The sequence below is a fragment of the Perognathus longimembris genome, chromosome 7 (assembly GCF_023159225.1).
Source record: "Perognathus longimembris pacificus isolate PPM17 chromosome 7, ASM2315922v1, whole genome shotgun sequence".
NCBI classification, from domain to species: Eukaryota; Metazoa; Chordata; class Mammalia; order Rodentia; family Heteromyidae; genus Perognathus; species Perognathus longimembris.
Genome location: NC_063167.1, coordinates 80,903,321 through 80,918,089, shown reverse-complemented (window position 1 = coordinate 80,918,089; position 14,769 = coordinate 80,903,321). Strand labels below are relative to the sequence as shown.

Genomic DNA, 14,769 nt, shown 5'->3' with positions numbered 1-14,769 from the left:
AAAGAATCAATAAGTAGGTACTCAAAAAGAGTGGGGTGGGATCAAAGAGAAAAGAGTAGATGGGTGAAGAGAAGAAGACGGAGAAAATGCAGATCCAATGTTTATGATACAAATTAAGAAGAGGAAGAGAGGAGTGGGTATGGGAAGGATGGGTAAAAATGTTGCAAGAGGTGACATTGATCAAGATATATTGTCTTCCTAAACTGCCTTGTTAAATGAAGTATTTAAAGATAATTTTTTAAGAAAGAAAGAAAAAAGAAGCAATGTGTGGAACTGGTCTCCCCAAGGCTTTTCTACTTTGTGGGGGGTCTTCTGTGTAATGCTTACTTTCCTGATATTAGTGATCCACCATAGGAAGGATAGAGGAGGGGGAAGGAATTGAGCCTCGTCAGTGAGCCTGGGAGCATTATCATGGGTAACTTGTACAGTTTTTACAGCCCTGGAATAGATGTCTTTTAGGAGGCATTTACACTCAGCCTATCCTAGTCATATTGGAGTGTACTGAAGTCCTGGCTATTTCATCCCCTTTTTCTAAATAGAATAAAAAGACTACTGTCCTTTGGTTCTGTGAAAAAAGACAGAGACCTGGACGGAAGCTGAAGTCCAGTGTAGCCTCTATCTCTATCACCCCAATTCTATTAATTAAGCTGCCAGATTTCTTGACTAACACATTAGTTATAGCCTCCCAAAGTTATTGAGAAACTACTATCTGTATCTCCCTAGAGGATGGAGTTTAAAAAATGAATAATATGAATAACTTTGCCTTATTTATTTCCTGGTCCATTGGGGGGAATATTATGATGAAATAACTTCATAATCTGAGACTTAAATCTTAGGTAATCAACTCCAATATTAGATAATTAATTAATAATTAGATAATATTTCTTTAAACATGTAAACTTCAGCTGAAAGCTAGAACCCAAATATGGTCTTTGAGTGGATAATGTTTCAGAACTGTATCTCTCTACAGTATATGCAAATGAATACCCATCTTTTAAATAAAAATTTCCTAGGAAGAATACTTATGCCCAAAGTTTCACCTCAAATATTCTTACTCGTTGGCTCAGTCAGTTCTCAATTGTTTTGTATTTCCACATCATCACCCAAAGGGTAAAGAAACTACGAATCCTTGAGGGGTGTCAAACTGCTTTGAAGAAAAGCTTTTAATGAATATCAAGCTAGTAGCCTAAATGAGGTCATGTCTTTACAAAGAGTGGGTTGTCCTTTGGTTCATTTATCATTTTTGTGGAAAGCATAACATTTTCACAGATGACTAAGTCAAGATTTGGGGAGACCATGCTGTGTGCAAGTTGATTACAGTTGCAGAGCTCTGGCAATATGTGAATGATATGGCCCCACAGAACCTGGGCAGCCAGTGTCCTTGGAGCAAGGACCTAGATTAGAACTTTATACTGGTATATAAAAGGTGAGCATTCAATATGAATGCTCTTCTACCTGCTAGGGCAAATTATGGCTCTTAAGGCAAATGAGGTCCATTTTGTGAGCATGTATGTGCTTCTATCAATAAAACATGACAAGCATTCCAATTAGGTGTTAATGTTAATGCAATTGTACATTATAAAAAATCTCTGTATGTATAAAATCTACCTAAATGTGCAATATCAAAGAAGGTGAGAAGAATAAGGATGCTGAAGTTTCTTTGAAGGGAGTCTAGAAATATCTGAAGCCACCAAAAGAGAATACTCCAGACAAAAAGAAGAATGTTGTCAGTAAACTGCAAAGAGAATGGTCTTTTACAAGGCACTGACTTTACATTAGGAATCATTATCCACATTAAATAACTTGTATATAATTAATGTGTTATAAAACCGTAACCAGACCACAATAGTCCACATGAGACATATGCTTATCTGTATTTATGCACATAAATTTTATGTATTTATGTTTATAGGCATATACACATGTATTTGCATAAATGAATATAATATATATTATGTAGACAGAATATAATATATATTATGTAGACAGATTATATTTATGTACATAAATATAGATAACTTACATTCAAATCTAAGTCTACATTTAAATATAAATATATAAACATATAAAATATACATAACTTTATATTATTATGTTACTATATATCATATGTATAATACATTATGATATAACATATATCACATAGCATATATAATATAATGTAATATCATATAACATATATAAGATATAATAAATAATATATTATGTTATATTACTATATATTATATTTTTAAACAATATATTATATTTTATGTAATATTTATTTATAGTTATAACATTTAGGTAAATGTATTTAAATATTTACATTTAAATTTATACACATAAATACTGACAATATTTTTCTCAAATTAAAAAATACATATCTGATTGTTCTGTCACAGACAAAAAAATGTGTCTGCTGGCATGTGCCTATATGTAACTAAAGTCGTTTAACATCTGACACCTCAAATTTATTGCTTCTGTAATGCCATTTTGGATATTTCAAATATCAAAAAAAAATCCATTGGTGTGATTTGAATGATGAAAGGAGCATGATTGTAATTTTGAAATGAGGACTCATATAGATCATGACATGGATTTGATGTTGAGTTATTCCATAATCCACAAGGCAGAGCAATAGTCAATTACTTTACAAATCAAAATGTCTGCACAATCTGAGAAAATATTATTTTTTGCCAGTCCTGGGCTTGAACTGAGGGGCCTGAGCACTGTCCCTGGCTTCTTTTTGCTCAAGGCTAGCACTCTGCCACTTGAGCCACAGCGCCACTTCTGGCCATTTTCTATATATGTGGTGCTGGGTAATCAAACCCAGGGCTTCATGTATAGAAGGCAAGCACTCTTGCCACTAGGCCATATTCCAAGGTCAAGATTTTTAAAGAAAAAATATTACAGATGGGCTGGCTATCTTACTCAGTGATAAACTACTTGTCTAGATGAATGAGGTCCTAGGTTCAATCCCAGCACTTAAAAAAAAAAACAGTTAAAGAAACAATTATTCTCAGATAATGAGTCCTATTTTACGGTATGCTCTCAGGAAAATTTTATTTTCAAGTTCTTTTATAGACTAGGAAGTATGCCAGTAATGGCTTCATGTTGTTGGCATGAATATAGTTCAAAGGCACAGAATAAACAATCAATAAATATTTTCTTGATGAACAAATTGTTATGAAATTACCAAACAACTTATTTTCAGGAATTCCAAATTAGCATCCCTCATGGGAAACCTTTGGTCTTTATTTTATGCATGACGAGCAGTTTTTGAAGCATGGCTATGGCTTCATAAGACGGAGGTTGGCGTCTAAGCTATATCATACAACAGACTTTCAGCAAATGCATTATTAAATTGTAGAAAATCTATTCACGCATATTTCCACTGCTCCCATTCCCACAATATTGCTTTGTTAAATATACTGATTTTGGGGGGTGGGGATATGGCTCAAGTCATAGAGTGCTTGCACAGAAAGCCTTAGGTTCAAATCCCAGCACTTCCAAAAGAACTATTGATTCTTTTGTCTCCCCCCCGACAAATTACATTGACTTTAATTACCTACATTGCCCTTTCTCTTCTACTTATGCCTAAGAAGTGTCGAATTTTAGAAGGAGCTATCTTGTTACAGAAACCAGGATCTTGCTCTGTTTGAGCTTGCATTGTTTTATAACTTTAAAAACCAAACAATAATGTTTTGATGTAACAATTGATAGAGTGTAATTACCAACAGGAAAACCACCTTAATATTAATTACACGAATATATTCACGAATATATTACAGTATATGGCATATGAATTATATAGTATATTAATTATATCAGAAGTAGCCTTTCCATCCCTGGTGTTCAAGCTTCTTGACCATGAGGAAATTACTCCATCCTATAGTCATTGAGAAGTGAAGAAATTAGCCAACTTGTTCTAGAAGAAACCATAGAAAGCTGATGTGATTATGATGCTGCCATTGAGGCATTTTACAGTTTAAATCACACAGGGAGACTAGCGCTAGCCGGGTTAAAAAAACAATTTCTTTTTTTTATTTTTTAAATTTTATTTTATTTTCAAAGTAATGTACAGAAGGGTTACAGTTACATATGTACAGTTACATATACAATTCCACATGTGCATACAACACATTTCTTGTCTAACATTGTTACCTCCTCCCCTATTTTTCTTCCACTTTCCCTCCCTCCCAATCCCCCGCCACAGACCAGTTGTAAAGTTCATTTCCAATATATTGTGAAATATCACTGTTGCTAAAAAACAATTTCTTGAACTTCTCTGTGTGAGTTCCAAATTACTAGAGCAAAGATAATAACTACCCTTTGCTTGTGTTTGGAGGATTAAATGAGGTAATATGTGTGAAAAAATTGTATTGAATTATAATGGAAAATGCAATTTTGAAACTATTATGCAAATTATATTCTAGCTTTCCTTTATCTACTACTCTCCATGAGAGACTTCATGTGGAATAAAGTAATTGAAAACATATACTTTAAAAATATTCTTATCTTTAGGTATAACCACAGTTTTCAAAGAAGCTAAAATCTGGAAAAATAAGACGCATTCTTAATTTCTTTATCATGTTGTTTAATGTAGTGTTGTTTCATGAAATACACTGAAGTATACAAAAAAGACTGTCACAATTCCTTCTAGTGACCTGCATTCTAAATGTTATAACCCAGAGGGAAACTTTTTAATATAATAATTTCTACAAATAGTAGTAATTAGGGACGATTACTCAAACAGGAGTCAGGAGACCTCAGTACTATTCTTGTTCTGATATTAACCAGAGTATATTTTTAGGTCATTGGAACTTTTCGAACTATAATTATTTTATATGTGGTAAAAGAAAGACTCAGGTCAGATTGTATTGGATTACATAATTATATTAAACTTAATTCTATCAGGAGAATGTTTAATTCTGTAATAGCATAGTTTTCAATTTTGAAAAAAAGAGAGGTTGCTTGAAGAAAGAGCCTTGTGGTATATACACATGCTGAGAATCAAAGCTTGCTGTATTTACATGTATTTCTGGCATGAACAAAATGGTTGTACCTCAAATGATTTTGACCCATGATCCTCAGAGCTCAGCCTTCTTAGTCACTAGGATTGCAGATGTAAGCCACCAATGCCCAGCTAATCAATATTTGGCCTTTATTCTTATTGGTTGAGATTTATTTATTTATTTTTGTGGCGGTACTGGGGCTTGAATTCAGGCCCTAGATGTTATCACTGAGCTTTTTTCTCTCAAGGCTAGCACTTTACCATTTGAATCACAGCTCCACATCAAATGATTGTTATTTGCCCAGCTATCTTGGACAACTTGAATGTATACAGGTGTCACCATGGCTCACTCAGAATGGATCCAATTAATTCACCTGCACTTGATTTCTACCTTCCCTTTCATCCTAACCCTGTGTGACCCAGCCTCCCTCTGTTTCTATGATCTCATTGAGATAATATGTACTTCTTTTATGCTCCATCATTCTCATAAACCTATAGATTCTGCTTCCTTAAAACTTCATTTGTGAGGCAATTGTGCCCTTTTATTTCTCTTATTAGTCCCCAGAGGGATCTTGTAGTTGCCATTTGCAAAACTCAAAAGGAAGCTTCTTTGTAAGTGGCCAGTCATCCAGCCCTCAAAACATCCACACGGGACAAGCTCAGAGACACAAACAGTGTGTGTTTTCTCTCATGTGCTGAAGCTATATCTAAAGTACACTGGCACATGATAAAGTATACATTTATTAGGCATTCACACACAGTGAGACCAAAGGAGGATACTCTTAGGAGAGGAACACAAAGGCACAATGCCTATGTACTACTGATCATACAAAATAGTATTTATCAAAATAAACTTCAGAAAATGGAAGCAAGAGGTTTATTTTCTTTGTTAGTGTTTTTGTTCTCATTTCTTTTTGTCTCGTTTGTTTGTTTATCTGTCTTTGGAAGTATAGGAAAGGGGGCTCATAAATGGAGGGATGGAGGGTGGATGAATGTAGCAGTGGTACTCGCTGGACACTATGTTGAAAATGAAGTCTACAACTTGTAGGGAGGGCAAAACTGGGAGGCAGCGAGGGAAAGGACAACAGTGTTCAAAAGAAATGTACTGATTACCTTACTTATATAGCTGTAGCCCCTCTATACATCACCTTTATAATGATAATACTTTTTAAATTCTGGCAGTAAATCAGCTTCCATCAATTCAAAAATATTAGTAACAAAGTCCATATTAATTCAATATGTAGAGAAAAACTCCATTCCAGCTCTGTCAGGGGACATTCCAGCTCTGTCAGGGGACCAGCCAGGCTTCTTCTAAGCCCATGACTTTCCATATTGTGAAGCCAGACAAGCCAAAAAAACAGGGGCCTCCATCACTAAATGCAGCAGCAGCTCTGGAGGCAGGCATCATGCAGCAGGGCCAAATCATAATTTAAGTGGGAGATGGACAAATATTCATACTGCAAGAGGCAGATGGGCAAGTTCTCAAATCGCAGTTCTCTCTGAAATGGCCATATGTCCCTTGTGGAGAGATCTTTCTCTCTCTGAGAAGTCATGTTCCGATTTTAAAAACACAAACACCAGGTGCCATGGCTTATGTCTGTAAGCCCAGCTATGTGACAGGCATAAAGAAGAAGACTGTGTTCTGGGTCAACAAGGCAACACCTGTGAAGCCCTGTCTGAAAATTAAGCACAGCAAAAATGAATGAGGGGGTTAGTGGTGTTGGGGTTCAAGTGGTAGAGGGCCTGCTTGGCAAACACGGGCCCTGAGCACAAAGTACCCTCAAAATAATTAAATAAATAAGGCAGTAAATAAATAAAGAAATGTGACAGTACCTCTTGGATGCTTCATATACTAGGACATTGAGAAGGAAGATAAGTGGGAAGATGCCATGGTTGAGGCTAGCCTGGTTTAGTGAGATCCTCTCCCTTCAAAAGTGAGAAAATAGAAAAGAAAACAAAACCACAAAATACCTGGTACCCCACAGGACTTTTTGTCCCCCATATATATATATATATATATATATATATATATATATGTGTGTATATGATATATATCACACACATATATGTATGTATGTATATATTTAGATATAGATAGATAGATAGATAGATAGATTAATGCCAGTCCTGAGGCTTGAACTCAGGGTCTGGGTGCTATCCCTGTGCTTCATTTTTGCTCACAGTTAGAACTCTACTGCTTGATGTTGGTTTCAAATCACAATCCTCAGATCTCCCTCTTTTGTGGCTGGGATTATAAACTGAGCCAACAGAACCCAACTTCTTTTTTAAAATCATTATTACTATGATTTTTATCATGATAAAGATGTTTTTGAAGTTGGCAGAAGCTAACTGTATTTGTTCTTTATTAGAAAAATGTAGGACAAAAATATTTTGAGTGACTTGGTCAAAAATAAATTTGTTATTGTGTGTAGGAAGCCAATTCCCTAATCGTTGGTTCCATGTTTGATACTTGGTATTTCCAAAAATGTCCTCATTACCAAAACTCAGGAATCCATTATCTTCTCTTTTTTCTTTTTCTTTTGCATCAGACTTCGAGCATTATGACTCCAAAAGAGGAGGAAAGATTTGCCAGCTCATCTTACTTGGCAGAGCTTGGGGTATTTTTTGAACAGAGAATTCTTTACAATCTAGAAAAACGAGAACCAATACCTAGAGCTACTATTATGGTACACGCATTACAGAAATATGATGTATTTCTTCCTGATGTTAACATTTATGTAAAAAAAGAAATTAATTCCCAGTAAGATCAAGGGAATTGTATAGTTTTCCCATAGAAAATGAGATAGAACAGAAATCTTGTGAATCAACATTACTACAATTAAGAAATACATTCTCAAGGTGTGGTGGAACACACCTGTAATCTCAGAATTTGGGAGGTGAAGGCTGGAGGATCCAAAGTTGGAGGCCCATGTGGGCTACATGACAAGATTCTATCTAAAAACAGAAAAGGAAGAGAGTTGGAGAAGGAAGAAAAGAAGGAAAATGAATTCTTAAAAATATCCCTCAAAATAATTTCAATTCTTTTAATATTAACCCATTTTAGACATGTAACATTTCAGAAACTATTGCTTTATGGTAAGTAGAGAAGTGATTTTGTCACTTCTGAGTTTATATGTGGCTGGCATGCTGTGCTGTGTGTGTGTGTATGTGTGTGTGCATGAAAGCGAGACATAACAAAGTTGTATCTAGATCTATATTTCTGTTAAAACATCTGCATATAGGTCAAACAAAACTTCTAGCTCCATAAAGTAAACATCAGAAAAAATCTTGTAAAAGAATCTTGTATTAAGAACTTACATATTGAAAGCCTCATGTTTCCATTTCTTGGGGTTCATTTTGATATGCATTATTTTATATTAGATGATGATATGTGGCTCTTTTTTCCTGTTTTCCCCTTTTGTCTCTGTTTTTTATTTCTGTACCCTTTATCCTCTATGTAATTTTATCTGATTTGGTGAGGAAAAGGGGAAAGCATAGAAATGGTGAGACAAAGGCTGAACCAAGTCAGGAGTGATATTCACTAGATATTCTTTTGGAAATGAACTGTACAACTTGGAGGGAGGGTTTGAGAGGGAAAAAGCTGGGAGAAAATGAGGGAGGAGTGACACTGTTCATAAAGAAACATATTCAATATATGACTTATATAACTGTAACTCCTCTGTATATCACCTTTACAATACATTTTTTTCAAAAAAGAACTTACATCTTTTTAGCTTAAAATGCAATTTATCGGGCTGGGGATATGGCCTAGTGGCAAGAGTGCTTGCCTCCTATACATGAGGCCCTGGTTTCAATTCCCCAGCACCACATATACAGAAAATGGCCAGAAGTGGTGCTGTGGCTCAAGTGGCAGAGTGCTAGCCTTGAGCAAAAAGAAGCCAGGGACAGTGTTCAGGCCCTGAGTCCAAGCCCCAGGACTGGCCAAAAAAAAAAAAAGAAAAATAAAAATAAAAAGAAAATGCAATTTATCATGGATTTATATTACATAGTGAATCAGTTTTTGGAAAGGAGAACAAGTAAGAACGAATTGTGAGTCATCAGAAGGCTTTGAATAAAGGAAATTCATTAATATCTAGTCACTAACCTTGCCACATATAATACTGGGCTATTAAGCCTGAAAGACCTTTGACTACTTCTAGGTAAATTGCTGGCTACAGTAAGTACTTGTAAATGACAAGGCTCTAACCTGGAGAGTGCTTTCGGATTTTCAAGGCAGGCGAAATCCCACACTCTTTCTTTTTTCCCCAGAGTCAGGTTCTACTCTGCTTACTTTTCAGTCTAATGAGGGCTTAGTTAACTGATGTGAGAGTTCCTTTCACAATTTGCTTTTCTTTCCTAGGTTAACCCCCCCCCCCCGAAATTATCACCAGGCGCCCATGCTACGCCAGTAATCCTAGCTACTCAGGAGGCTGAAAACTGAGGATCTCAGTTTGAACCCAGTACAAGTAGGAAAGTCCGTGAGACTCTTATCTCCAGTTAGCCATCAAAAAGCAGGATTGGAGCTATGACTCCAGTGTAAAGCACTAGCCTTGGGCAAAAATGCCACACAAGAGCACCTCCAGCCATGAGTTCAAGCCTCAGAATGAGCACAAAATCAAACTTATGAAGCAACAACAACAACAAACCTGAATTATCTAACTTATTCCTAACTTGAGATGTTGTTGTACTGAAACTCTTTGGGGATGTTTTCAGACTTCCATCTTATATTACTCTCAATCACGAGCCCCATTTATCTCCAAAAAGCAGCTAAACCAAAACTATAAGACAGTACCATTCTGCCTATTAACTGAGTACTTTGCTCCTGGTCTTTACATGGTGAACTGGGGTGGGATTGCCTGTTTTCAGTGGCTGCATCCTGGGTAAGAAGGATTGGCTGCCCACAAGGATGTAATTAGAGATGCTCTGATACTCTTCAAATGTGCTACCTGCATTTCTGCTCCTCCTCTAGATTGGGTCACTTGTTTTGAGGGGGTACTAGCTGCTATAGAGTCAATGTGGGGGTTCATATTGTCTACCACCTCTTAAGTCTTAGAGTCTCTCCCTGGAGGACAAACTGGACAGAGAAAGCCAGTTGTCCCCCCCCCCCACCCCCGAGAAAACTTCATCTCCTGCCTTTGCTTATGTGCTATGTCCCCTTGCTGCTTTCTTTCCAGGTTATTGTTATTCATTAGCTGGTTGGTTTTATCTTTGAGAAAGAGTCTCACTTTATTGCCCAGGCTGGTCTGTAACTCCTGGTTGCCAGTTATTCTCTTGCCTCAATCTCCCAGAAGACCATCTTTCTGAGCTTATTGGTGATTTTGTCTGTATGGAAATACTTTGAGCAAGCCAAGAGTGATGTGAGGCCAGGGGCTCTGAGCAAGCATCGGGCTTGGCCTGTAAGCTTGGATATACACTGTCTTCTATGATTTCTCCTTCTTCTTCAAAACTGTAATCATGCTCTCTTTCTTAATGAGAATCTCCAAAGATTAAGTGGGAAGGTTTCCCTGTAAAGTACTAGCTTTACCCGAAGTGATTCATAAATGGCTCTGTTGTTCTGCACTCTTCTGTCTCCATCCATGCCCAAAATACATGTCTGCCAATATAGATATATGTATAAATATATACAGACAAATGTATATATACAGATAAATTTATACAGATACATTTCAGGAAACTTAAGGAACCCAAATCACTTGTGGAAATTGTAGAGGAGGTAACTTCTACTGAGCAATGAGAGCACTCAGGCTTGACCTAATCAGGGACTTGTCTCTTAGGTCTAGCCTAGGAGTAAAACAATCTGTTTCAAGTCCAGGGCCATTAGAAGAGAGAAAAGCTATCAAAACATTGTGGGCCTACCTCACTACAGACACAATGATTTTAACCTCATACTGTGTTCTATTTTCTCAGACATGGCATATTAGTTTATATTATGTGTGAATATGTGGAGTTTTGTTTAGGTTAAATAATTTCTATTCTATGTAAGGAATATGAGGATGAGAGAAGTATCATGGTCAGACTTGTGTAAGCGGTATGTAATATAGGTGGTATTTGAGTAGGGTTGAGAGGTCGGTAAGGGTAGGTCATTCTCATTTTCTTGATGTAATTCTAACTTGATTTCATCCTTCTTTGGTCCAGTTGAAAATTTCCCAATCCAGGTTCATACCTATGAGGCATAGCAATTTAACACTGACTGAATAACTTGAAGAACAGCTGAAGTTTGCCACAACCTCCCAAGTCCTAGATATCTTGCTTTTTCCTGTAGATCTGGCCATTTCAGCCCCTTTTTTGTTACTTCAGTTATGGTCTAAAGTAACAGAATGAGCTTGAATAAATATACTTTGGGCCAATAAATGATGGAAACAGATTTTCTCATGTTACACTTTTCTATCTTAGGCACTAAGGTCTTGGGAAATTATGCTGCAAAAGTGAAGTGTCCTTGCTCTAGAGTTTTTAATTGATGTGATAATTCAAGGTATGTTGATTCTTCCTCTACAGGAGATGAAAAGTTCAATCTCATCAGCTTCAAAATGAATCATTTCAAAGGAGCATGGGAGTATGTTATGCTAAATCTTAAGTAACATATCTCAAAGCCTTCTCTCATTTTCTGGAGGCTTTTTAGTGGCTCATTATGCATTTAAATTCTGGAGTTATAATTTGTCATCCATTTTTGTAGATTTTTCTTAGGAGACTCTTAAACCATCCAACTCCCTAATAATTTTGGTAGAAATAGTCAAACTCTATGAATTGTCTCCAAGTAATTTAATTTCACTATTTCCAGCCATGAAAACAATTCAACATTTGTAAGATGTTTGTAAGTTAAGATGTGTTCTTACTTTTAAAATCCTAGGCCTAAAGGACAGGGACTCCTCTGAAAAGTCCTTCAAAATTATACACTTAGATTTTCTTTTTCAGGTACTGAGCTTATTTTTGTGGCTTGCATCTGCAGGACAGAGGTGTTTTTTTTTTTTCCTAGAAGATATACTTTTCTAATTCATATGTAGTTAGCTTCTAGCTGATGTTCTTGGCTGGACCTTCCTAAAACATGGAACCCAAGAACTGATTGGTTTCTCTTCAACAAATAAAATAAATCCAGATAAGAATGCAAGTGCTTCAATGAAAAACCATTTTGGATCAGGCACATGACTAGCAGTCTCTCCATTGAACTTGAAGCCAGGCATGTCATCTTTCTAGGCCTTTTATCATGCAATCTGTTGCTGCTCATATTTTTCTGGACAAAGTTCTTTATTTTTCAACAACAACAACAATAACAACAACAACAAAATGACCTAAATCATTGCCTCAAAATCCTTTGTGAGGAAAAAAAAAAAGTAGAACAATGCATGAATTAACTATTTTAAATAAACAAGATAATGTTTTCTCTCTGTTTTAGTCTTTGTGTTGGTATTGGGTCTTGAACCCAAGGGCCTAGGCACTGTCTCCTTGCTATTCTTTGCTTAATGCTGGTACTCTACTACTTGAGCCACACTTTCACTTCTGGCTTTTTAGTGGTTGATTAAAGATAAGAAGAGTCTCATAAAATTTTCCTGCCCCTCTCTCCCTCCACCCCCAGGCTGGCTTCAAACCATGATCCTTAGATCTCAGCTTCCTAGGTAGCTAAATTTTAGGCATGAGCACCCACCCATGTCTTCTTTTCTATAGGTCATGAGAAAGGGGTCACCAACCATTTGAGAGGTATGCAGGTGGTCACATACACCTTTCTCACAACTGAAAATCACTCAACAAATGAATGACACATGAAAGAAATTTACAAATATTCGGTTCTAGATGAGCAGAGTCTTGCTGCATCCCTTCCCCCATTCTTCAGGGCAGTGATTTTTCTTCAACCCAGATAAGCCTCACAGGCATCACACACAGAATCCGCTCTCTGTACTTGAAAGTACAAACCTTCATAGTTTGCTGTGGAGCTAGCCAGGAAAGGATATTTATAAAATCCAGTGACAGTCTTAATTCTCTTTGCAACCAGGCTTATAATTACATAGAGCAAAGCTGTGTGCTTAACCCCCCTCTAGTTCCCTAAACCTGTAGAATACATGCTTCCTCTCCCTGCCTCTATTTTCAGAAGCTCTTTGCTTAAAAAAAATGTCTTCCTCATGCAATGGATCACGGTACATGGAGTCCAGTACCTGTCAATCTTCAGAGTCCTCCCATAAAATGTTCCTCCCTCAAATACTGCATTAGGTAAGTTAGAGGTTCACTAGGAATACATCTGTATGTTGATTGCTTATCTGTAATACTGCTCAGCCAAGAATAAATGCCCAGATACAAAGCATGTACAATTAGATGATGTTGTGTATTTTTAAATATATGTATAATAGATAAATATAATACATACATCTATGTCTATAAATACTGTTACATACAATACACACATTTTCTCTTTACCATGCAATAAAGGCTGGTAGTTTGGTGGTGTTGCTTAGAAATGTAGCCCCAATTTTAGAAGCAGAAGAGAGCACCATAGTAACTACAGGGGAAGGCTTTGGGGTGGGGGTGTGTGGGGAGGTAATAACAGCAGTGGGCGATGGCAGGGGTGTGCAAACATCTCCTTTTCTCATAGTCTGGGGCATAGCCGTGTGCACTGAATTCTCACCTTAAGGCTCACAGACATCTATATTTCAGTCAGCATAGTAAAGATAATAAATTCGGAAACAGGCGTTATGGCCCCCGTGGGCATTGGTAGCTATGGTGCACACGGCACCACGAAACTAGAAACACACTCACACAGGTATGCCTTCCCAGGAGGCCGCGTTTAGCTCGAGCCACCTTGAGCTGGCAGGTTTCCCTGGGCATGCCCAGGAGTGCTCCCCAGAAACCCTGGAGGAGAGGGGGTGTGGGGAGAAAGGGAGAGGGTCAAGCATTTGGGAGCAGTGGCGCGCGCCCTGGCATCATCTCCCTGCCTCCAATATACCATCCAGGACCCGAATTCGCTCCGGCGGATCTGCATTATGTCTAAGCTCCGGGCTAACTCACCTCCACGAAATAAAAGCAGGGCAGGAGGGTGACGCTGTCCTTGATCACTTTGCCCTTTGGCCTCTCCTTCGCCGACATCCCGGCTGCCTTAGCCGGATCTGCGTCCTCCTCCCCGGGCGCTGCGCGAGGTGTGCACCGCGCAGCCCGACCCGCAAGCTCACGAGCCGCCTCCTCCAGCCGCCGGCGCCCCCAGTGCGCGCTGATGTCACATTCTCCGCTGGGGGCACCGTGCAGCCCCCGCCTTCCCCTTCTCCTGGCACCCTTTCTCTCTTAGCAGTAGCTCAGGGGGTCCCCGAGCCCCTCAGGTCCTCTTCCTCCTCTGCTGTAGCTCTCGATCTTGTTTTCCTGGCGAGAGCTCTGCAGCTCCCTCCTGCAAGCTGTTGCTGGAATGGCTTCTCCTGGCCGCCACCCTCCGGCGGGCTCCTCCGCGGTCAAAGCTTGACGTCAAGAACCGGGAAAGGGGAGGCCCGCCTGGTTTCTGCAGCAGCCAGGCTGAGGAGCAGAGGCTTCTGGTTCCCGTTGGGGGACCTTTGGGGATGGCCGACTTCAGGATTCCCGGGGAGCTTAAGAATGGGGACCAGCAGCACCCTCCCGAGTCAGGAGACCACCTCCACCTGTGAGAAACGGAAACTTGGATCGCACCAAGAAGGAGGTGGTGCTAGGAACTCACTCAGAGCTGGCAGCTGCCCAGGAATGTCATCTCCTGAGGGTCCAGAGATCTAGGCCACCCCTAGTTTCCACTGTGGTCAGCCGTGGAACATGGTGAGGGGTTGGTTTCCTGCCCT

The 14,769-nt window shown here is 38.5% G+C and overlaps 1 protein-coding gene across 1 annotated transcript in view; it reads right to left on the bottom strand.

The window, feature by feature from the left end:
- Nucleotides 1-14,321, bottom strand: part of Plppr4 (phospholipid phosphatase related 4) — a 44,898-nt gene extending 30,577 nt beyond the window's left edge. Inside the window, exon 1 of the mRNA XM_048352022.1 lies at nucleotides 13,985-14,321. Coding sequence (XP_048207979.1) covers nucleotides 13,985-14,062 — 78 coding nt within the window. The 5' untranslated portion in view covers nucleotides 14,063-14,321. The remainder of the gene's footprint in view (nucleotides 1-13,984) is intronic.
- Nucleotides 14,322-14,769: the final 448 nt, after the last annotated feature.